The sequence below is a fragment of the Centropristis striata genome, chromosome 10 (genome assembly GCF_030273125.1).
Source record: "Centropristis striata isolate RG_2023a ecotype Rhode Island chromosome 10, C.striata_1.0, whole genome shotgun sequence".
In the NCBI taxonomy this organism is placed as follows: Eukaryota; Metazoa; Chordata; class Actinopteri; order Perciformes; family Serranidae; genus Centropristis; species Centropristis striata.
Window position 1 is genome coordinate 33,598,203 of NC_081526.1, and position 22,300 is coordinate 33,620,502.

Consider the following 22,300-nt stretch of genomic DNA (forward strand, 5'->3'; position numbering starts at 1 on the left):
AATGGAGGAATCCAAAACAGACCCAGGAGCCTCATTTATAAAATAAATATTAAACACAACAATCAGAAGATTAAAGCTAAAACCGTGAAGACAGTAAGAATGAATAAATACATTTTACAGCACTCAACAGATTTTCTGAAGGTTTGAATTTTGATCATTAGCTCCTAATCAGCAAATAGCTTTCTTCCTTTTATATATATATATATATATATATATTATTTTTTTTATTATTATTATAAATAAGGCTTTAGGTGTGGTAGAGCCAAATAACTGACAAAGATTCAGGTGATATAAAGCTTCTCTGTGATTAGTGAGATTAATGTTTTTCATGTCAAACGGCAAGGAACTCTTGCAGAACAGGGCCAATGACTGACTAACATTTTATATTTTGGTTGTCTAGTGATTCTCTGGAGTGATCACAAAATTGTCAGATCATCTTGTACTGCATGTCATATATTTTCATTTTGCAAGTAATTTCCTTAAATAATAATAATTTTCAAAAAAGGAATCTGTTACTGTTACTTCTTTATGCAGCCACAAAATAAAGAAAATCTCTGACAGTTTCTCTTTCTTTCCTGCTCTGTAGAAGGTAAAGTTAGCTGTGTACCAGTGGAACGTATCCAATAGTACAGGTGTATCAGCTCAGCTACCAATACAGCAGAGAGGAAAACCTTTTTGTTTTGAAGGTGACTAAGCACTGACCTCATGGTTAATTGGTTGCATTTGGAACATGATATACTGAAAAGAAAATAGTTTTTCATTGTTTTTACAGAGGTAGCTGCATCTAATCTCCATTTTCCCATTCCAGATTTTCATCATCTGGAGAATGCACAGGTGATATCAGGTATCCAAGGTTTCCATTTACTTTCATGTAATCAAGAAAACATTGTTTTTTACTGTAGTTTTTCTGGGCTGCAGACAAGGCTCTGCAGTGACTGTGGAGTCAGTACATTCAGAGGTAGACGTATAGCAGATTATGTATCAATTTGACCGACGAGTGCAAGGAATTGCAGAGAGATATTTACTTTTGGAAACACAAAAGTACTATAACTAGTTACTTTCCTCTGTTGGTAACACTGTAACATCACACGTCATAATGGCAGTAATCTTGTAATGTAACAAGTAATTTCAGTAATGTTACTTAGCAGTGTTCATAAGATATTAATATATTGGTTAATCCTTCCTAACATTGGTTTAGAACATGAAACGCTCATTTAACCCTTTGATGCACAACATATAAACACCTTCTAATGCTCAACATGGGTCAAAAATGACCTGCATTATTTCCCCATGTTATTTCATGCTGGCTGTGTGTTTGAATATCTTTTTTTTTATTACAACAGATCATTATATCCATTTTTCCTTTCATATTTTATGATGAAAAATAGTTTTTGTATTATTACATCAAGTTTACACACATGGGTCAAAAATGACCTTGTGCATTGGAAGAGCAGTGATACAAAAAGGGTTTTTATTCAAAAAGTAAGAAAAGAAAACAAAAAATTAGGATGTATGATGATCAAAAACAAGTTCATTGAGGAAAACCTGGAATACTGAATGATGAAATTAATTTATTGCAAAGATATAGAATATAAAAACTTAGTCGGGTCACTTTAGACCCATGTTGTGCATCAAAGGGTTAATATTGTTACATATAAACCAATGCTAAATCAGACAATCACACATCTCTTTCAAATGCTTGGTTAAAACCTACTTGACTTTTCCAGGTCCCTGTCCGTAACCCTTGGTCTCCAGCTTTCGATAGAAGTTCCTCAGTTTAGCCTCAAAATCTCTCTTATAGGGAGCAGGAGCGCGGGCGTTAGCTCGCTGGGTGCCTGAGATATAAAAGAGAAAGAGAGACAAAGACAAAGACAGAGTAATGGGCAATGAAAGTCAGGCATCAGACACGACAGAGTGACAGACAAAGAAAAGGAGCCAAAGATGGGTAAAAATTGGACAGATTGAGATAAAATGGAATTTAAATGATCCAAAGCGGAAATTGCATGGGTTCAGCCTGAGTGGGCGAGGAAGAATCTGTACTGTATGCAGGTTAATCCTGGATTGTTATTTTGTATCAGACTGTTGTATCTGACAATAATTTGACAGATACACAATAAAAAAAAGGGGAATCTCTTCATCTGTGAGTGTTTAACATGAACAGATTAAAGTTAGAGGCTCAGTTTCAAGAGGAAGTGTGGGTTTGAGTGTGAATTTACTACCACCAACTAACTATTTATATAACACAAGCTGCTTTCAAATGGAACATACTGAGACTAAGAGAGCCCATGAATGAGACTGTAGCGACTTCAGTCCACTTGGTGGCAGTGATGCACTCTAAGCTGGTTCGGCTCAGCTTTTTCGTCAGGTTTGAATCAGGCGGCAACCTCCGGGTCTGAGCATGGAGGCAAACCAGGAAGTGCCTTAAGCCTGCATTTTACCAAAAATTCCAGCAGAGGGTGCTAATTTTGGCTGCAGTAAGATTTCTGTCCATTCATTTCAATGCAAAATGAGAAAACTTCTCACTTGATTTATTACCTCAGAATTTTTTTTAGCACAACACTATGGTCTCAATCGCTAGTAAAATATTTTCTTCAAGACAATTTCATGTTAATAGTTCTAATAATGGCCCCATTTAGAAGAAAATAGAAGATAAAGAATTGTATGATTTGGGGCGTGGCTACCTTTGATTGACAGGTCACTAACAAGGCGAGCCGTCATCAGGAGAGAAGCAGAACAATGTGTATCCACGGCAACGTGTCAATAAAGTTAAATATATAGTTATATAGGTATAAAAAAGAAATTTAAATATTGTCAAGTTAGTGTTGTTGGTTTCACTACTTAGTATACAGTTATGTGGTTTAATTGATAAAAATATGTTATTATTTTAAATGCAGCTCAATGTAGTTGAGTAAAAAGTTCAATATTTGCCTCAAAATGTAGTAAAGTAGAAGTATAAAGTTACATAAATGGAAATACTCAAGTAAAGTACACATACCTTAAATCGTACTTAAAAACAGTACTTGAGTTAATGTACTTAGTGTACAATAAACAGAGTTTGTTGTTAAATCTGTTACATATTTGCCCATTGATTGACCAATAAATTTACTTTTTTTTCTCAGATGATTATGGGAAAAATGTTGTTTAAAAACATATATTTGTATGTATGTAGAGGTTGGGGTGGTGTCTGTCTCCTGTATGTGAGTGTATTTATGTTTAATATAAAATCAACCTTGTGTTATATATAAAGGTACTATGAAATTGCTTAGTGGATGGTGTGAAATGTAATAAAAAGAGAGAATTTAATAACAGAATGATGCAAGTAATGGCGGTGCAGACGCAGAGTGAGACAGACACGTACCAGGGGAGCTCTGAGGAGATGAGAGGCAGTAACTTGGGTGGAGTAATGGTGGCACATATGACATCACCTCCTCTTCAAATAAGCTGGAGATAAGAGAAGAACACACACAGAATACAGTCAGAGGAACAGACTGGAGACAGTATACATCCTAGAACAGCAGAGTGTTAGCAGAGGCGGATAAAATGGGAATTAGACTCATAATTTTGACCAACAATCAGTCAAAAACGCTCATCACTCACCTGAGCAGCATGACGAGGTCAGCGTCGCTAGAGAGTCGAGCCAGGCCAGTGACTCCCTCGCTGCGAATAAACTGCACCTTCTCCCTGCACACACACACACACACACACACACACACACACATATCAGGGGGGTAAACTGACACAATCCATTAGGATTAAAGGTTAACTGTGTGTTCAGTTTGACTGATGATGATAATGGAGGTGCTGGATGTGAGTACGGCTGCAGAGGAAGAGGGGGAGGTGGAGACCAATGGAAACAATGAGACACAGGAGAAGAAAAAACATAGAGAGTAGGAGACGTACTTGAGCGAGTGATTCCTGGCGAGCTCAGGTTGCCTTTCTTGCAGAATCTCAACGATGTTGGGTTGCCGTAGAAACGCCACTATCTTGTCATTGTAGGCTGTAGAGAGTGAGGGATGAGCATTTATGGCCGTGTTATGTGTGTGTTTATATCTTGGCGCTACATTTAAATTGTGCGCGACCTACCCACAGGGACCACGTCGTGGTACTGACTTCGACTGGAGCCGCTGAAGGTGCTGGATGGGCGGGGCATGACGGGCGGGTTGGTTTGGCGAGAGTCGTCCACCACCTGTGACAGAAAGAGGCACTACAGTTCAGGTCGCATCCTAGTTCTGAGACCAATCCACCTGCCAGTCATCATAGGCACGTTTCCATTAGGAACTTTTCCCTCTAGTGAGCCGCTATGGGTGTGGCTTGGGAGAGGATCCACCCAAGATCAGCCAACTTCACCGGTTAGTGGCTCAGGTAGCGGCTCAGAAAGTACCTACCCGAGGCAGGTACCCATACCAACTAGTCGACACTGATTGGATGCAGTTTAGGCGGTGATTTCGTAAATGGTAAATGGTAAATGGACCTGCACTTATATATCGCTTTTCTAGTCGCTTTGCGACCACTCAAAGTGCTTTACACTACAGACTGCGCTCATTCACCCATTCACACACACATTCATCCTGGTGGCAGAGACTACCCTAAACGGTGCCACCTGCCACCATTGGGAATTCATTCACACACTGATGAACGCAGCATCAGGAGCAATTTGTGGTTCAGTATCTTGCTCAAGGATACTTCGACACGTAGGCTGCATGGTCAGGGATCCAACCACCAACCATCCGATCAGTTGGTTGCCACTCTACCAACTGGACCCCAGCCGCCCCATTTCGTGTATGCGTGATTCATGTAGACTGGATGCTGAGGGGTTAACATCTCCTGCTCTGACTGCAGCTGGGAGAGACTGCTGCGGGAGGACTGGGCCAATTGTGAGAGCTTTGGGACGGCGCCTACTACTCGTTAAGAAGAATAGGAACGAGTCTCCAAACGTCTCCAAAAACACCTGAAAAAGTCGCTTTTTTGAAAACGAGTCACTAGAGGGGTCGCTAATTAAAAGCTAAATATAGTAATATACAAAGTCGCTAAGTTGGCAACACTGGTTGCCGCGTCGGTCTGTTGTCACATTGGAACTCTGTTGGTTAGCCACTACAAAAGTACCTGTATGGGAACAGAGGCTGAGGGGAACTAACTAATGGGCGGAGCCAAAACACACCGCTTTCCAAAAAGTACTCAGGGGAAACAAGCATCATGTTGGGTAATTGTGTTCAAACAAAAGCAAACAAAACCTGTAGTCTACCTGGTTTCAATCAAATTGCAGTTAAACAAATAAAAAACTATTTATGATATGACGCTTTAGTGGTCTTGTTGGTCGAGATAACCCCTAGTCATTTTAAATTTTATCATGTTTTGTTAGCCTATTCAACAAAGCAATGTGTGAAAGATGCTGCATTAGTATGTAATGCAGCAGACCTATCCAAAATCCATTACCTTAACTAGATAATTGAACCAAAAAATGGTTCTATTGATTTAACAGTTAACAAAAGCTTTCTATCATGTTCACTTCAGCCCCTGGTGTCTATAGGACTCATACTGAGGGATCACCACTAATCTGACAACGATGCTGTTATTCCTAAATACAGAAGAGCTTTAGAAGAGCTGAGTGGCTACCAGATAGTAGCAGCATGCCTTTCTTTCTTTCTCACATCAGCAGCATCAGGATTGTGTCAAATGATTACAATTAAAGCTGGGGTAGGCAGTTTATGCAAAAAATGAAAAACTAAAAAGTCAAGAATTTGAGAATCCAGCTGTCCTCCTGCAGCTCTCCCCTCTCTGTCCTTGGTCATTCATTTCAATCATCCTGATGATAATGATTATGCTGATGCCATTATATAGCAGCAACTCTATGAGAATGCTGTCCCTGTTTTCTCTGCAGACTCACCAGCCTGTAAAGCACTTTGATATGAGATGCTGAGATTAACACAAAAGGATATAGTTGTAGCCATGACTATTAAACTAATAGCAATTTTCTCTCCATATTGACACGTTTTATTGAGTTTATTGTCCGATCTATCTATAAGACATACTGTTTGATATCTTACCCTCTTCTTTTTTTGGATCACTTTACAGTATAGGCAGTTGTTGCTAGTGTCGGATTAGCAACTTCTGCAGGATTTCCCACCAATAGCCCCTTTCATAGTGCCGTTTCATGCCGCGATATTTACGGCTCTGTAACGTCTTGCCTGCAGTATGAACGCACCAGAGATAATCAAATGATCCCACCAATTTTCCACCTCCAGATGTAGTCTATTTTGGTGGGACTGTTGGAAAAGGTACCACTATGAATCGGCCATCTCGGCAAGCCAGGATATTTGATGTTGTGCGTGACGTCTAACACACACTTCCCATTTGGTCCGACAATGGTCCGTTCATCCAATCACTGTTCAACAACTGCGCCCCTGTCGCTAACTGTGCACAGTGTCAACCGCTTATTATAAACAAACCGGCATGCTAACTGTGGGCATACTGCTGCAGCACATACACACTGGACTGCTACAGAGCTAGCTGTGTAGCCTGTTAGCACTGTGCTACTGTGCAGAACTACTGCTGCTCTGTTGCACGTCACTATCGTCTCCTCTACCTCATTCCAAGATGCCAGACTGCACTATGAAAGGGCACCAATATCGCGCCTTTGTGATCAGGATCACTATGAACGCCCTAAGGTGAAAAGCCGGCACAGATCTTTCCGGCAATATAGCGGGACATTTGCGGGACCACACTATGAAAGGGGCTATTGAGGCTTTCACCATCGGCAGGGATATGCATGCACATCTGCATTGGTCTCACAGCCACTAGCAAAACCCTCAAAGTCTAAATGTCCCAGGCTAGATTTTCGAGAGCCTGACAACAAATCCAGGAGGAGCTGCAGAAGTCTATGTTTTTTTCTCAGACGACTTGAATTACAATATGCTGAAAGGTGATTAAGAAACTTTTTCCCAATGATGCTCAAAAAAGAAAACTGCTTACCACAGCTTTAACTTTCTACTTTCTGACTTGACTTGCTGATGTCCTTGCTCACTGGTTCCCCCACAGGGACTAGCTGGATAACTTCCTTGCCAGTGCCCATAATGCAGACACTCTCAAAGCATTTTTCTCCTTCAAACTGGCCTCTACAAACATTGCAGTGTCTCTCCTAGTCTTAAGTTGACTCCAGGTGACAAGTGGTGCAGTGGTGGCTTGTCTCTCACCTCCCCAGCACTGTGGCTGCGCTGGCGGCTCAGGTGCTGGCGGTGGGCCAGAAGCCCAGTGGAGCGAGAACTCTGGAGGGGTAGCCGCGGGTCAATGAAGGTCGTGGAGCGACAGTTGTGATCCACAAAGAAGGGCTGAGGATTGAGACAGTCATGCATGGATAAACTCTACAGAAACACATCTTCACATGCAGAACACTGAGAGGAAAGATGATAAAGACTACTGGACAGCTAGGCAGAGACTACAGTTACTGGACCTTCAGGGTCGGGCTAATCCAAGAGTCAAAGGTTTAGGGTGACACACACCTTCCCAGTATGGTCGTGCTTCATCTCCCAGCCCCGGGGAAGCTCCAGCTGCTTGTTGGAGAACATGTTGAGAAAGGTGACGAGGTCGCGGTTGTGCTGGTAGCGCTCGAAGTAATGAGCGTCCCGACGAACCTTACTGATCATGTGCTTCAGGCAGGTGTTGCTCGTAAACATGCGGTAGGCACTCTGGGCAAAAAGGCAGGAGAGGTGAGGGGATCAGAGCGGAGAACAGCTTTCATTTCATTCACTCAACATCAAAGACAATTTGGATATCTGTTTTCTAATGTGAGTGTTTTTTTGATCCATGAAATGTCCTGAACCAAATGAAATAAAAGTGATTTAAATTAGATGCTAGACAAACTAAAGTCTTACATAAAACCTGTAGAGCACAGTTGCATTTTTCATTTGCTTTGCTTTGCTTTCACACTGTGCTTTATGAAGCGCACCAAGCATTGTAAACAAATCTCCTGCTGTTGACGCTGTCCTTCTTCTGTTGGACAGAATATGTAAGGGGAAGAGCTGCAGCTTTTTTCAAAGCATGTCGCGGATTTTAATGTATTGTTGGCGGAATGTTTTCACTTTTTTCAGTGCGATTAAATCCATAAGCCAACATCCTATCGCTAAATAATTTGAAGACTTTGTTGCTTTTGTGTGTAGCCACAAGCCACTGAGTGATGTGATCATCTGACCATACTTCCATAAGGACTTTTACTTCATCATTAGACCACGTCTGTCCACGAGACATTTTTCAAGCCTGCTACTACCGAGCCTGGTGCAGATTCTTAAATTTCCGTCCAAATTCAACCCAGAATGCGTTGTGTTTTGGTTCACTTCCTTCTTTTCATTCGGACTGCTTTCTCACCTCCAGTGAACCAAACTGGTGCACTTGGAAGGGAACCGAGGAACCGACCAGGGTTCGGTTCTTTGGTCCTCACCAGAGTTTGGACTGTCTGACAAAACTCTTTGCATATCTTGTTCCCCGTTGGTGGAACGCACAACCTAACCTCTCTACCTTTAAAAACCTCCTGAAGACCCAGATCTTCAGAGAGCATCTTCTCTCCTAGCACCACACCACAATTCTCCTTAAAGAATTGTCACTAGCACTTATTGCTGCACTAATGGCTCTTACTGCACTATACCTTGATTGTTCCCCTTTTTGTCCTGTAAGTGTGGATAAGTGTGGATAAAAGCGTCTGCTGAATGACTTAATGTAAATGTAAGTTGGTGTATATGAGTTACAATCTCAATATCTTTTGTTTTGTATGGACTTTATAAGGTGGTAGTACCACAAGAATAGTTATTCTCCCTTAATAACACTCAATGAATATGGTCTGTTCTTACATAACAAAACACAAAACTACAAGTGTTAATAGAGTCCACAAAAACTCTAAATTTAGTCTTTGTTACTTAGAATATGTTCCCCATACTAAAATAACATCTTGATCATACTAATTTGCCAAAATTTGTCTAATAAGCAACTAATTAATGTTGAATACGTGTACCTTAATATAAAATGTTACCCTATATTTGAGTCCCATGACTGCGATGAGTTAGCCTGGCTAACACCAGACTAATCTCAAATGAGATCTGGTCTGGGAACCAACCGTTCATTTCTCCGTAGAGGAGGTGTGGTTTACGATCCTCCGGAGCCGTTTATTTGGCGCTTAGAATGTCTATCAAAAGCATCTGTAGGTAGCTCTTAGCAAATCGTATCAGTTATACCAGATCACCGGCGTTACAATAGCGGGGCTAATAGCTAATAGCCCTGCCGTAACGGTAGCGTAACACTACCGATATTAGCCCCGCTACCGAAACGCCGGTGATCTCGCTACGAGCTGGGCGACAGCGGAGCCGCCGAGAGACCTTTCGCCTTTCAACTTTCGCTCTAAACTATTTAAAACACCATCTACAGCTAAAGAGAGTTTCGCGTCTGCTGCAGCCATGTTGGATCCGTAAGAAAACTACAAGCTTCCATCTGCCGGGTAGTACATCATCTTGCCGTCCCTCCCGTTCTGTGATTGGATCCCTAAAACAGGGCTAAGAAACCTCTATGGTTTCCAGACCCCTTGGCAGTTCGAAATGAAATCGAGCGCGCAAGGCAGTCTGGGTATACCCAGGCTAGCGACGAGTACTCTGACATTAAATCAGTCAGAATGCTGAGTTTGTTTTTAAGAGTATAGTATGTCAGCTTGTATGTAACATAAACACGGGGTCAGAGGTGACAGAGGAGGTGAAGCACTGACAGGGTTAGAATGCAGCACGGTGAAGAAGTCTGGGCTGCACAGGAACTTGGCGCTGGGCGACTGCAGCAGCAGGGAGAGACGCGAGCGGCCGCTGGAGTGAGCCACTGCACTCTCTCGCCGGTACTCTGCAACAAAATCAGCACATCAACATGTTAATGAAAGCAGCTTATTCCATAAAAAACATGGAACAAATTTCACATCCAGTATAACTGTGTGACTGCAGCTATTCTGAGACATGTGTATAAAATAATAATAGCTTTTTCAGACTTATGGATTATCATCATAGTATTTCAAGAGATGAATCATTTTCAAGAGGTGAGTCATCTAATTGGGTGCACATTTTTCCCCAAAATAAGTACACAGTTCTCGTGAATGAAACCTCTAATTTTTCTATTTGTGTGTTTATATTTATTCTGTAATAGTTCTAATGAGACGAACCAGAAATGGAGTGAGGCAAAAGTTCACTTTCTGGTTCAGGAAGCTCAGCCGGAGTTTCCTCGGCCCGATCACTGTTGGTGATGGTCCTCCTGATGCTCTGGTACCTGTGAGCGAGAGGGAAAGTACAGTTTTAAACTGTTTTAGCATAGAAAGCAGAATAAAACTATGTATTTAAGAGAGGTGGGAGAAAAATCCATACAGCATAGTATCTCACTATTTTGCATGGCAATATTAAATTGATTCATGGCCGCCAACAATCAATATTTAACGTTTATTTAGTGTCAGTATTTCTGTAGCGGGCTCTCTTTTATGAATGTACTGGAGATACTGGTTTATAAAACTAAAAGATCTAAGGGATCTATAGGCTCCATGTGCATCAGGATATCGTGTCGGGAAATTGTCAAAATAATGATGCAAAGTGCGGCCTTTTTCATGTTTCATTCCAAAAAATTGAGAGCGGTGAAGCTTGTTGTTTTTGAAAGTTTGATAAAATGCTGCAGTTGTTGTCGTCCATACATGTTTGATATCAGTTCAGTTCAGTTTGACTGAATACTTTGTTGGTCAGTCTGTGGGTTTGACTCTCATTGTGGAGAAATAAAAAGACTGAAGTTCTGAAATTCTTGATTGAATTTAATTTCGCAGACACAAAATGCAGTTAAACAGTTAAACCTCAGTATATTGTATCAATAATCACCATATCGCAAAATGCTTAAAATCGCAATAAAATCGTGACTCAAGTATCGGGATAAAATCGTATCGTGGGGCCGAAACGCTGATTCACACCTCTAGCATATAACTTATTTCTTCACAAATTTAGACCCACTCAAAGGGAGATATTGTGAGAAAAGAGAGATTAATACAAAAGCTTCCCAACTAAAAGCCTTTGCATACAATTGTTGAGTAAAAGTCACATTAGTCCAAAAACCTAAAAAAAAAACAGGGGAAAAAAAGTCTGAGATATTGGGACATTTTTGTAGTACACCTTGGTTTAGTGAGATATTGATTATGGTATTTATGACTGAGAACAACAACATGGTTATCTGCAACCTATCCGTCTTTACGACGCCCACCTGCGGTTGAGTTGCTCCATCTGCTGGATGGAGTTGGAGCGGGTCAGGCCCTGTGGGGCTGGAGGTCCAGTAGGACGCTGCCATGTGGTGGTTCTGTTCACGTGGTCCACAAAGAAGATTCTCCCATGGCTGTCGATCCGAGCCTCCCAGTCTAAGAGATGATTAATAATTGATACGCAGTAGGTGTTTAATGCCTCAGGGGGGAACAGAACTGTAGATGTAAACGCTTAGCCAACAATTAATGACGGACAATAACGTCAACAACTGAATTTCAAGCATTTAAGTAAGTAAAACCCCAGGCTCTTATAAGACATACACTCCATTTTTAAATCATCAGTGATCAGAAACCTTTTAACATTTATCTATTTAAGTTATTACGTTTTTATTGTTGCATTCTGGGTCAAAATAAGCATGAACTAAACTACATGCAGTGTTGGAAGAAGTATTCAGATCCTTTACTTCAGTAAAAGTACGAGTACCACACTGTGAAATTACTCCACTACAAGTAAAAGTCCTGCATTCAAAACTTACTGAAGTAAAAGTACAAAAGTATCAGCATCAAAATGTACTTAAAGTATCAAAAGTAAAAGTACTCGTTATGCAGAATGGACCCACTCAGGTTGTTTTATATATTCTAAATATATGATTAGATTATTTGTGTTGATGCATTTATGTAAGCAGCATTTTAATGTTGTAAACATAGGGGTCATGTTAACTACTTAATATACTGTTATGGGGTTTAATTAAAAAAATAAAGGTCTAATCACTTTAAATTAATCATTTTTTTATGTTAAATCTTGACCTGAGAAGTAACTAGAGCTGTCAGCTGACTGTAGTGGAGTAAAAGTATAAAGTTACAGAAAATGGAAATACTCCAGTAAAGTACAAGTACCTTACATTTGTACTTGCATAAAATTTACTACACTGTCGCTCTTTAAGTTGGAATAAAATATTTTCTACTTCTTTCCATGAAACGATTGTGACAATTGAATTGATTTATTCTTGACAGATAAAGTGTATAATATCTTCTAAAAACTCAAAAATCCATCTCTTCAAATTTATTCCAGCTTTATGGGTCTACATGACACGCCCTATGAGATAACTTCCTTTATCATGTACTTATTTATTTTGATTTAAACAAGATCTTTTCCTGAACTTAACCAAGTAGTTTCACTTTCCAACATTTCTTATTATAAAAATTAAAAATATCAGTGTTATTTTTTTGTTTGGGTCATTCAGTAAGACATGGACACATATATATGGGTCGATGACGTGATCTAACCCAGTGTCAGTTGGTGTAACCAATAATTTTCTTCCCATAAAAATCTGATTATATACAGGAAAATAAATGTGAACTAAAATGAGAAAAAAAATAAAATCCACGTTTACATTGCAACACCATGGTATATAACAAATTATACATAATTTGTCAAAACTTGAGAAAAAAATGGTTGTATTTAGAAAATGTTCTGTTCAATATTGACGAAAATGTGTAAATGTAGAAATGGTAAAAAAAATTGATGTTTTTTAAAATGAAGTGCCGGTAATTATATGTATAAGCCCACTAATATATAAAAAATAATATAAAATACAATGTAGGTGGATGAAGTATTTAATATTTATCATTTTTTTGTGGTTGCACCATTTGACATCTTGCCAATCCTTATTTGTCACTGACACACACATATATATATATAAACATAAAGACACACTGCTGCACGCAGGCGGTGACACACAGAGAGACAAACAAAACGGTGCATGCAGAAACACACACACACACACACACACACACACACACACACACTCACTGGGAGGCAGAGGCTCGTCCACACGTTGGTATCGGTGGATGTCGTGACGCACAGAGGGAAGCGAACGTACAGGATGGCCATTAACGTGAGAGCCTGAACACACAAAACATACAAAACATTTTGTTTTAACCCTTTATGACCCACCACAGAACAAGTCCACCAGAGCAGATCTTTTACTTTTACATGCTGTAGCGTCATTTTTTGGAGCTTTTTTAAAATGCTATACATCAATACAACCCTTACATCTCATATTTTAATATTATGTATTTAATTATGTCCATACTAACTAAAAAAATTGCTGAAAATTGCCCAAAAAAAACCACACAAAAAATGAGAATCATTTTTGTTTTTCTGTATGCCTCAAAAAACGTTGCACAAAATCCTTTCAAAACACAGGAAATTTATTTTGAGTTTGTTCATGACTTACTTTTGGAGATAAACTAATTTTTATAAACTATAACAAAAGCAAAAATAAATGCACATTGTGCACAATTTGCAAAAACACGGCATGTTCATCAGACAGGAAAAACTACATCTACACAAGTTTTGTTGTGTTGTTTTTACTGGATTTCTACAAACATATTAGGGTGAGGAAACGGCACTCTGGGACATGATGCTTGCCTGATATCAGGCATGTATATATATATATATATATAAACACTACCGGTCAAAAGTTTTAGAATACCCCAATTTTTCCATTTTTTTTATTGAAACTCAAGCACTTCAAGTCAAATAAACAGCTTGAAAGGGTACGAAGGTAAGTGGTGAACTGCCAGAGGTAAATAAAAAAAGGTAAGCTTAACCAAAACTAAAAAATAATGTACATTTCAGAATTATACAAGTAGGCCTTTTTCAGGGAACAAGAAATGGGTTAACAACTTAACTCTATGGAGTCTTGGGCTATTTTGTCCATTTTTTTATTCTTTTCATGTCTTTGTAAGTCATTTTGTGTCTTTTTTTAGTCATTTTGTGTCTTTTGGTGTCTTTTTTTGTCATTTTGTGTCTTTTTTTGGTCATTTTGTGTCTTTTTTTAGTCCTTTAGTCCAACATAAAATGTGATTTTGAATCTTTTTTTTACTTTCAAAACACTATCATGCTCAATAAAGAATTTTAAATGTTGCAAATGTGCATTCATTTCAGAGTACACTGAGATATAAACTGCATAATTTTCAATTAAATTCTGGAAAAGTTGGTGTGTTCTAAAACTTTTGACCAGTAGTGTATATATATATATATATATATATATATATATATAAAAATGATTGCTCTCTCTTATTTGGTTGCAATTCTACGGGCATTTAAAAATAGATATGCAAATGAGATTCCTGTCAGTTTTGAAGGGTTAATATGATGAACATAGTAACAACATTGTTTGAATGGCACTGTTCATCTCACCACAACCCAAACTGTTTTTCCTCACAATAATATAAACATCAAAGTTAAAATCCAGTACCTTCCTCTCCGTCTGTTTCTGTGTCGGCAGAGCCCGCCTCCTCCTGTGGCTTTGACTCCTCCCCTTCCTGCTCTACAGCCACGCCCCCGGCAGCCTGCAGGCTCAGCCTCCTCACGCTGATCCCCTCCACCACCGCCGCCGCCACCGCCGCCCCCGCCCCCGCCGCTGGCTCGCTGGCCGGGGGAGGAGCCTCTGCTGCAGCTTCAGCGATCGTGGCTTGCCCGCCCCCTTCATCGTCTACAGCCTGATTGGTTGGTCGGGTTCCGGAAACAACGTCTCCCCCTGGATCTATCGCCGCCTCAGCTCCCTCCTCCGCCTCCTTCAAAATATCCCACAAAATAAAAGAAAATAGAAAAAAACAGTGAAAACAATAGACAAAAATAGCCCCAAAGATGAGGATCTATAAAAAAAAAAATCAAGCCACACATGTCAGGGTTCCATACTAAAGTAGGTTTATCACATTGATATGTACTAACAATACAGAACTATATAGAACAAATCATAAATACCCCAAGTGTTCATTTCTTTTTTTTTTAATGTTTTTAGAGTGCTTAAGTTGTATATGGAATAGTTAATGTTAAGATTAAGATTTCTTATATTAGTCCCACAATGTAGAAATTTCCAGAGTCACAGCAGCAAAGTGGATAGCAAAATAATCATAAATAGTAAACAAGCAGTATAAACAAGAAATATAAGAAAGGTATTAGCAAATAAAGAAGAACAAAAAATATAATATTTAAGTGTTGACAATTTACAATTTCAACAAGTAGAAATATAAGGAGTATTAACAATTTGCAATTTAAATGTAAAAATAAAATTGTTTAAATGTAGAAATATAAAAAGTATTCACAATTTAAACAAAAATAAAATTAAAATGTAGGAACATTATATACAATGTAGTTGGTATGGACCATTGCACAGAGAATGTTGCACATTAAATTAATTCAATTAAATTCATATATAGACAGATATATCGGTTGACAGATATTAATGGCCATTATATTGGTGTATATGCTGTGTCGTTATGAAAACTTTTTTTACACAATATATAATGCAGAAAATGTTGCTTGCCGTGGTTTAGAAATGGTGTTAGTTGTTAATATTTTTCTTCTTCTTTTAAAAAAAAACAAAGTCAGCAATTGACTGAAATGGAACAGTAATGATGTTTATTTAGCTATTTATTTTATTTCTATTTATTTATTCTTTATTTTCTCAGTTATCATTTATAGAATTGGCTGACAATGTAATACATTGTTTGTATAATAATAAATAATAATATTAAATATTATTAAATCATAGTTTTATGTTTGAGAAAGTAGCTCTTTGGGTACATTTGCAGAGTGGTGGAAAATCTGTGTACAATCCACATAAAAAAAGCTCTATTTTAATTCCAGATTTTAAAAAAATCACCATATCTGTTATTGGTTAATTATCCCTTTTTAAAATCAGTACCGCCATCTGCCACAAAAATCTTATATTGGTCGTGCTCTAGTTAATGTATGCACAGTTGTATAAAAGTGATTAAATTCCGCTTTTATTTTCTTAACTGTGAGCAGAAATTGTAATATAATAACTCAAAATCAAGGCTTTCACACCTACTGCTGCAAAATATCTGTGAAGTCAGTCAACACATAACATGAGGCCACATTGGCTTCATCACCAAGGCAACAGAAGAAAGCGAGAAATGTTTTGAGTTCATGCAAATATGCACTGGCGCGTAGGTGCAAGTGCTAAAAGGAAACAATCACTAAATCTAAAAACACATGAAAAGTAGATACAGTTCTCACTCAGGCTCTGTTCCCAGGAAAGTGTAACTGGTAAGACGAGTCATTACACGAGGCAACATTACCACCAACTGACTGACTGCTGCAGAATATGCATTGAGTGTTATGGTGCAGTGTGACACAAACACAGCCGGGACTAGGACCCAGCAGACACCGCTGCTCTGTACAATGTGTGCAGTGTGGGGACAGTAATGACACATTCGCTTAAAGATTAAGAAGATAAAGAGATGCTACAGAAATTTGACAAAAGCAAAAATATACAAAAGATACAGAGGGTTGAATCTTGGGTCATGACCATATAAGGAGAAGGAACTCACCACGGCAGTTGTGACTGTGATTGGACAGCTCTCTGATGATGAGAAGACAGTCTGCTGTGCTGTTGCCATGGAGCAGGTGTCCATCTCTGAGGAGGGGTCCTCACCCGGCCCCCTTCCTTCCTCATGCACTTCAGCCTCTGGCAAAGCATTATGGGACACGGCCTCTGTGAAAGGAGCCTCATCCACTTCGGAGAACACGTCTGGCTCCAGAACGTCGTCCAAGTCTGGACCCGCCCCCATCTCCACCTCTGCTTCAGCCGCCACATCCTCCATCACACCTCCTACACCCCCGGGGGCCTCCTGCAGCGCCAAGGGCTCCAGCTTCTCCGGCTCCTGGTGGAACTCAGGAAACGGGTCGTCTTCATCATGGACGCCAACATCTGGAGGTTCTCCGTTCATCAGCAGCGGTGACAGCGGCACCGGGATGATGTCATTGGCCCCGGACCTCTCGTCGTCCTCGTCGGAGTCGATGTGCAACATGGCGCTGAGCCGCGTGTGTGTCGGGAAGCTGGAGCGCAGTTTAGGCGAGGCAGCACCCAGGGGTCTTTCACCAGGGCCTTTGGGGGCCTCGATAGCAGCCAGGCCCTCACTGAGGGACCTCTGGAGCATTTCGTGGCACGACAGGCTTTCATGTTCCACAAATCCACCCTGTGCTCCAACAAGAGGCAGGTCCTTCTCTGGGTACGCCGTGGCCCCTCCTTCCCACATGCTTTGGGAGCCCTGGGAGCCAGTGGGAGAAGGGCCAGAAGAGACCACTCCTGGGAGATGATGGGGCAGGTCTTCATCATCAGATGGAGTCCCTGGAGCTCCGTTCAGGGATGAAATGCCGATGATGGACTCAGGAGAGGCACCTGCAGCAGGGTACATAGTCACATAGTCACTGAACTCAAAATTGCAACAATTGCAAAATATTAGCTAGCTTAGCATCAGAGTGGACTACCCATAGAGACAGAGTACCATGTAGACCACTCCAAGGTTATTATAGTTAACGAAAACTGACGAAATAACGAAAACTAGAGCTGAAAAAACATTTTCGTAAACTGAGGTTTTTCAAAAACGATGAAACTGTATTGTGTGGTTAAAAAAACTAACTAAAACTAACTAAAGTTATAATGAAAATGTCCTTCGTTTTCATCTTTGGCAATTTTTTTCATACATAACCCAGTGTTTCTAGTTCTCCACCACTGAGTGTGTGTATTCCTGCTCTGTGGGCTTCCGGGAGAAGCGTGAGTGAAATTACCGTAATGACACCATGCAACTTCTCAGCGTTCAGAAAACATTGGAACTTTCCCGATATCGCAAACCGGTTAGTTATTACAGTAAAAGTGTCACCGTCGCAACACTCTGTAAACTTTGGATGTTGTGTTCTCACTGTGTGCAAGTGAAAGTCTTCAATTTGGACATGATATTATGGCGCTGAAAATCCAGCAGCGGCTGCAGAATACATTTTCAAGAACAGAGAAATTTGTTCTCTCTTCCAGGGCTGCAAGAACAGAATGACATCATTTTTTTCTTGCAGCCCTGAAAGAGAGAACACATTTTTCTGTTCTTGCAGAGTATATATTAGCCTTCACGTTAAATATAATGAGTTTCAGGATCGCACAGTTTTCACGTTGTAACTACTAATACCTCACATCTGTTTGTATCTACTTTTGTCCTCTAAAGAGTTCAGTTTCAGTTCTGGGTTCTTTTACCTTGGTTGGTGGTGCATTTCAGCACACAGCAGTTTGGAACATTTTTCTGTTGCTTGCTAACAGACAGAATTGTCCAAGAGGCTCCTTCATTCAATACAAAGTCAATGGAGAGAGATGGGTTGTTTTCCCGATCGGTGGGGGCGGGGCTTAATTGCGCTCTATCTCTATTCATACAGCTCCTGTAGCTATAATGTTATGTGACAAATTCAATCATCAGGAAGCACAGTACGGTTATCTGCTCAAAGCAATCATACTAAAAGTAACGTTTTGTTTATTTCCCATTTTTATGTTGATAAATGCAAGATGTAAGTTCAATTTAAAAACAGATTTACCATCAGGCCCGGTCGATGTGAGCTCCACTTTGAACTGCAAATGACCACTGACATGTTCAGTAGGCAGGCGCCGACACAGGGGGAAACTCACCGGCTGGACTCTGGACAGAAACAGAGTAAAACAGATATCTATGACTCTGCACATGTCAAAATTAAGTCATAAAATATGTCCTTTTGATTAAAGCAGACTTCAGCTGAGTATATCCTGTGTCTGTCTGGATGTTTTCCATACATACCCCGGGATTTTTTCAATAAGTCGCTGCACAGGGATAGTCAGCTGACCAAGGAAGCGTTTGATGATTGGTCGACTTTTCGCAAACTTGTCCTTTACCTCGATGTACAGGATGTCCGTCATTAGTGCTACGAACGTGTATTTCTGCAGAGAGACAATCAACAAAAACACAGTCAGTACATTCTCAACTTTTTATTGATCATTTATCTTAGTGTGGTGTATAAAAGCTGTATAGAAGCTTCACCTCTCCATGCCAGACAGGGTTGGTGGTGTTAGCGATGATGGCGGAGCGTCGCTCCTGTCCGTGGTGGCTGAAGATGGGGAAGACGCTCCTCTTGCCTGGGTGGATGGACATCTTCAGGTACGGGTCTGGATTGAAAAACATTCCCTTCTTCAGACCGGTGGCACGCAGATCTGCAACAAAGTCAAGCCAAAGTTTATTATAGCCCAATATCACCAAAAAAATGGTTCAAAGGGCTAGAAAGAATAAACAACAGAATATTTGACATGTATAAAAAAATTGAAATCAGTAGCAAGATAATAAGATACACAAAAACATACCAGAGTGAGACATTTATGAAGACACATACACATAACCATGAGCATATCGACTGAGTATAGTATAATCTCTCTCACTCACTAATCACCCACTAGAAGCCTATCTAGGTGTTGTTGCTTTGAATTTCTTTTTTGTCAGACAGTGAATTTTAAGTTGTACATATACCCTCTTTTCGACCGAGGCAGTGTGAGGGCAGGTTCAGAGCCGGTGCCTAATTCTGAGTTGTTCGCATTTTGACATCTCAGCCAGGAAAACTGGTTCCAGAGCTGCATCAGCTCTTTGCTGGTCTTGAACCATGAACATTTATGTCAGGATTGGCTGGATTGAGAAAATTGAGAGCAGTGAAGCTTGTTGTTTTTGAAAGTTTGATAAAATGCTGCAGTTGTTGTCGTCCGTACATGTTTGATATCAGTTCAGTTCAGTTTGACTGAACACTTTGTTGGTCAGTCTGTGGGTTTGACTCTCATTGTGGAGAAATAAAAAGACTGAAGTGAGATGAATAGACTGAATTGAGAGAATTTTCTTTTATTTGACAAAACAATTCTTGATGCAGTTAAACAGTTACATCGCAATATGTTACCATATCATATCGTAAGTATCGGGATAAAATCACCTCTGCTGATTTACACCTCTACTAGTTAGACCTAGCAGGCTACACATCTTTGTTGCATTCATGTCGTTTCCACATTACGACTCAAAGCTCATAAACATACCAGTGTCAACATGGGGAATTGCTAGCCTGGCTAACACCAGACTAATCTCAAATGAGATCTAGTCTGGAAACCAACCGTTCATTTCTCCGTAGAGGAGGTGTGGTTTACGATCCTCCAGAGCCGTTTATTGGGCGCTTAGAATGTCTATCAAAGCGTCTGTAGGTAGCTCTTAGCCAATCAGATCAGTTATACCAGATGACGTAGTAGAGCAACAGAAATGGATGTTTGTTGTGTGTGTGTCTGTGAGAGAGTGTTGTTTGCTGCGTTGCTTCTCCAGTTCTCGCTTTCTGCAAGATTATTTATTTTCACGCTTTATTCCCCCTCATGTCATTCAGCCACACACATCCACTGATTTTATGGGCAATAAACAAGCTGCTGCGGGTCTCTCGGCGGCTCTGCTGTCTCGTAGCGAGATCACCGCCGTTACGGTAGCGGGGCTATTAGCACCGCTAGCGGAGAGACTTTTCGCCTTTCAACTTTCGCTCTAAACTATTTAAAACACCATCTACAGCTAAAGAGAGTTTCGCGTCTGCTGCAGCCATGTTGGATCCGTAAGAAAACTACAAAACTACAAGCTTCCAAGTGCCGAGTAGTACGCGTCATCGTCTTGCCGTCCCTCCCCGCTCTGTGATTGGATCCCTAAAACAGGGCTAAGAAAGCTCCCTGGTTGCCAGACTGCCTGGAGGCTCGAAATGAAATTCGAGCGCGCAAGACAGTCTGGGTATACCCAGGCTAGGGAATTGGACCATCTGAGGAGCATGAGAATGTACCCTTGGCCTTGAGCGGACTTGCAACTGGGAAAATCATCTTAAAGCCAAATCTGATGGAATAGATCACTGGAACAAGCTGTACGGATTCATACTGGTATTTTCCTGTAAACTTAATATATCCTGATACCCACTGACTTCCATGGATAACATTCCCCATCTTTCTGTGTCAGGAAAGCACCTCTTTAAATTCCAAATCCACTTTGTTTCCTGAACACAGCTTGTAAAGTTTACTTTAGCTTTGTCCCCAAAGAACTCTAAGACTAAACATGAAGATGAGATCGCATCAAAAGTCTGTCTGTGTCTTTTAGGGCTCTGTTAAATTGACTTACAGTTATTGGCTTTCAGATTTTCTTTAATTGGCTATTGAAAATGATTACATGAAAAAAAATCGTGATATGCAGTGTGATAAAAAAAATCAGTATTTTCTAGCACCAGTCAATCATTTAACTGACCTGTCAAAGTAAAGCTGATCAGTTTTCTTGGATGTTCGATGCCCACCTGCTCTGCCAGGCCCTCCACCTAAGAGAGAACAGAGAATATCACACTCCATACAGAAAGAAAACACACACGGTCATATATCAGAGAACATGCTCACACACAACTGAGTTTGTCCTGCCAAATCTACACTCAAAAAAATAACTCATTGGATGAACGCAATTAAATTGTGGAATTTCCATCCAACAAATATATGTAGCCCAAACTCAAAACAAGTGCATCGATGCAATATAATGTATTTGAGTTAATGTAGCTCACTTTTTTACATTTGGTCGAACTCAAATCAAAAACATGTATGTATTGTATTTAAATTGAGTGACCTCAACTCATTTATGTCAAGGAGAGCTAAAATAAAGAAATTGTGTTCGTTCAACCTAAAAACATAGAATTGGAAAACTGAAACTCATTCTTTTTGGGTTGAAGGGAAGGACAGGGGAGTAAATTAATGCCTTTTAGGTGACACTTCTTAAACTACTTTTGATTTAATTTTAATTGATATATTTTCATTAGACAAACAATACATTAATGTGTCACATCCAAGAAGGGCTTGAATCATTTTTTTGAGTGTAGATGCTAATACAGCAAACAACTTGACAGTGGAGGGAGTTAAGTTTACTGAAGCAGGTAGTGGTGAAGCTGCTGACTGACACAGCACACAGACAGACAATGGCTGTGCCCAAACCACTATAGATTCATAATGTGAAAATGATGTGTACATTACATGACATGATGCTTTTTTTAACCCATTGAAGCCTGGAAAGGGGATACGTCGTTTTGTAGTATTTGTATAAGCTCTCAAATACTTTTTGAATTTCATTTCTATCTGCTACAGAGGCTGAAAAATCTATTATTTAGTAGAAGCGTTGACACTTCTGTTGAATTTCCAGAAAAACTTC

General features: G+C 40.0%; 1 protein-coding gene across 1 annotated transcript in view; it reads right to left on the reverse strand.

The window, feature by feature from the left end:
* The window catches only part of hecw2a (HECT, C2 and WW domain containing E3 ubiquitin protein ligase 2a), a 65,236-nt gene that overhangs the window by 21,082 nt on the left and 21,854 nt on the right, over nt 1–22,300 (reverse strand). Inside the window, exons 5-21 of the mRNA XM_059343505.1 lie at nt 21,362–21,428; nt 19,112–19,281; nt 18,872–19,011; nt 18,636–18,736; nt 16,610–17,460; nt 14,509–14,827; nt 13,056–13,148; nt 11,248–11,398; nt 10,178–10,281; nt 9,740–9,864; nt 7,497–7,682; nt 7,191–7,325; nt 4,084–4,186; nt 3,901–3,997; nt 3,598–3,681; nt 3,359–3,441; nt 1,715–1,835 (exon numbers count right to left, since the gene is read on the reverse strand). Coding sequence (XP_059199488.1) covers nt 1,715–1,835; nt 3,359–3,441; nt 3,598–3,681; nt 3,901–3,997; nt 4,084–4,186; nt 7,191–7,325; nt 7,497–7,682; nt 9,740–9,864; nt 10,178–10,281; nt 11,248–11,398; nt 13,056–13,148; nt 14,509–14,827; nt 16,610–17,460; nt 18,636–18,736; nt 18,872–19,011; nt 19,112–19,281; nt 21,362–21,428 — 2,930 coding nt within the window. The remainder of the gene's footprint in view (nt 1–1,714; nt 1,836–3,358; nt 3,442–3,597; nt 3,682–3,900; nt 3,998–4,083; nt 4,187–7,190; nt 7,326–7,496; nt 7,683–9,739; nt 9,865–10,177; nt 10,282–11,247; nt 11,399–13,055; nt 13,149–14,508; nt 14,828–16,609; nt 17,461–18,635; nt 18,737–18,871; nt 19,012–19,111; nt 19,282–21,361; nt 21,429–22,300) is intronic.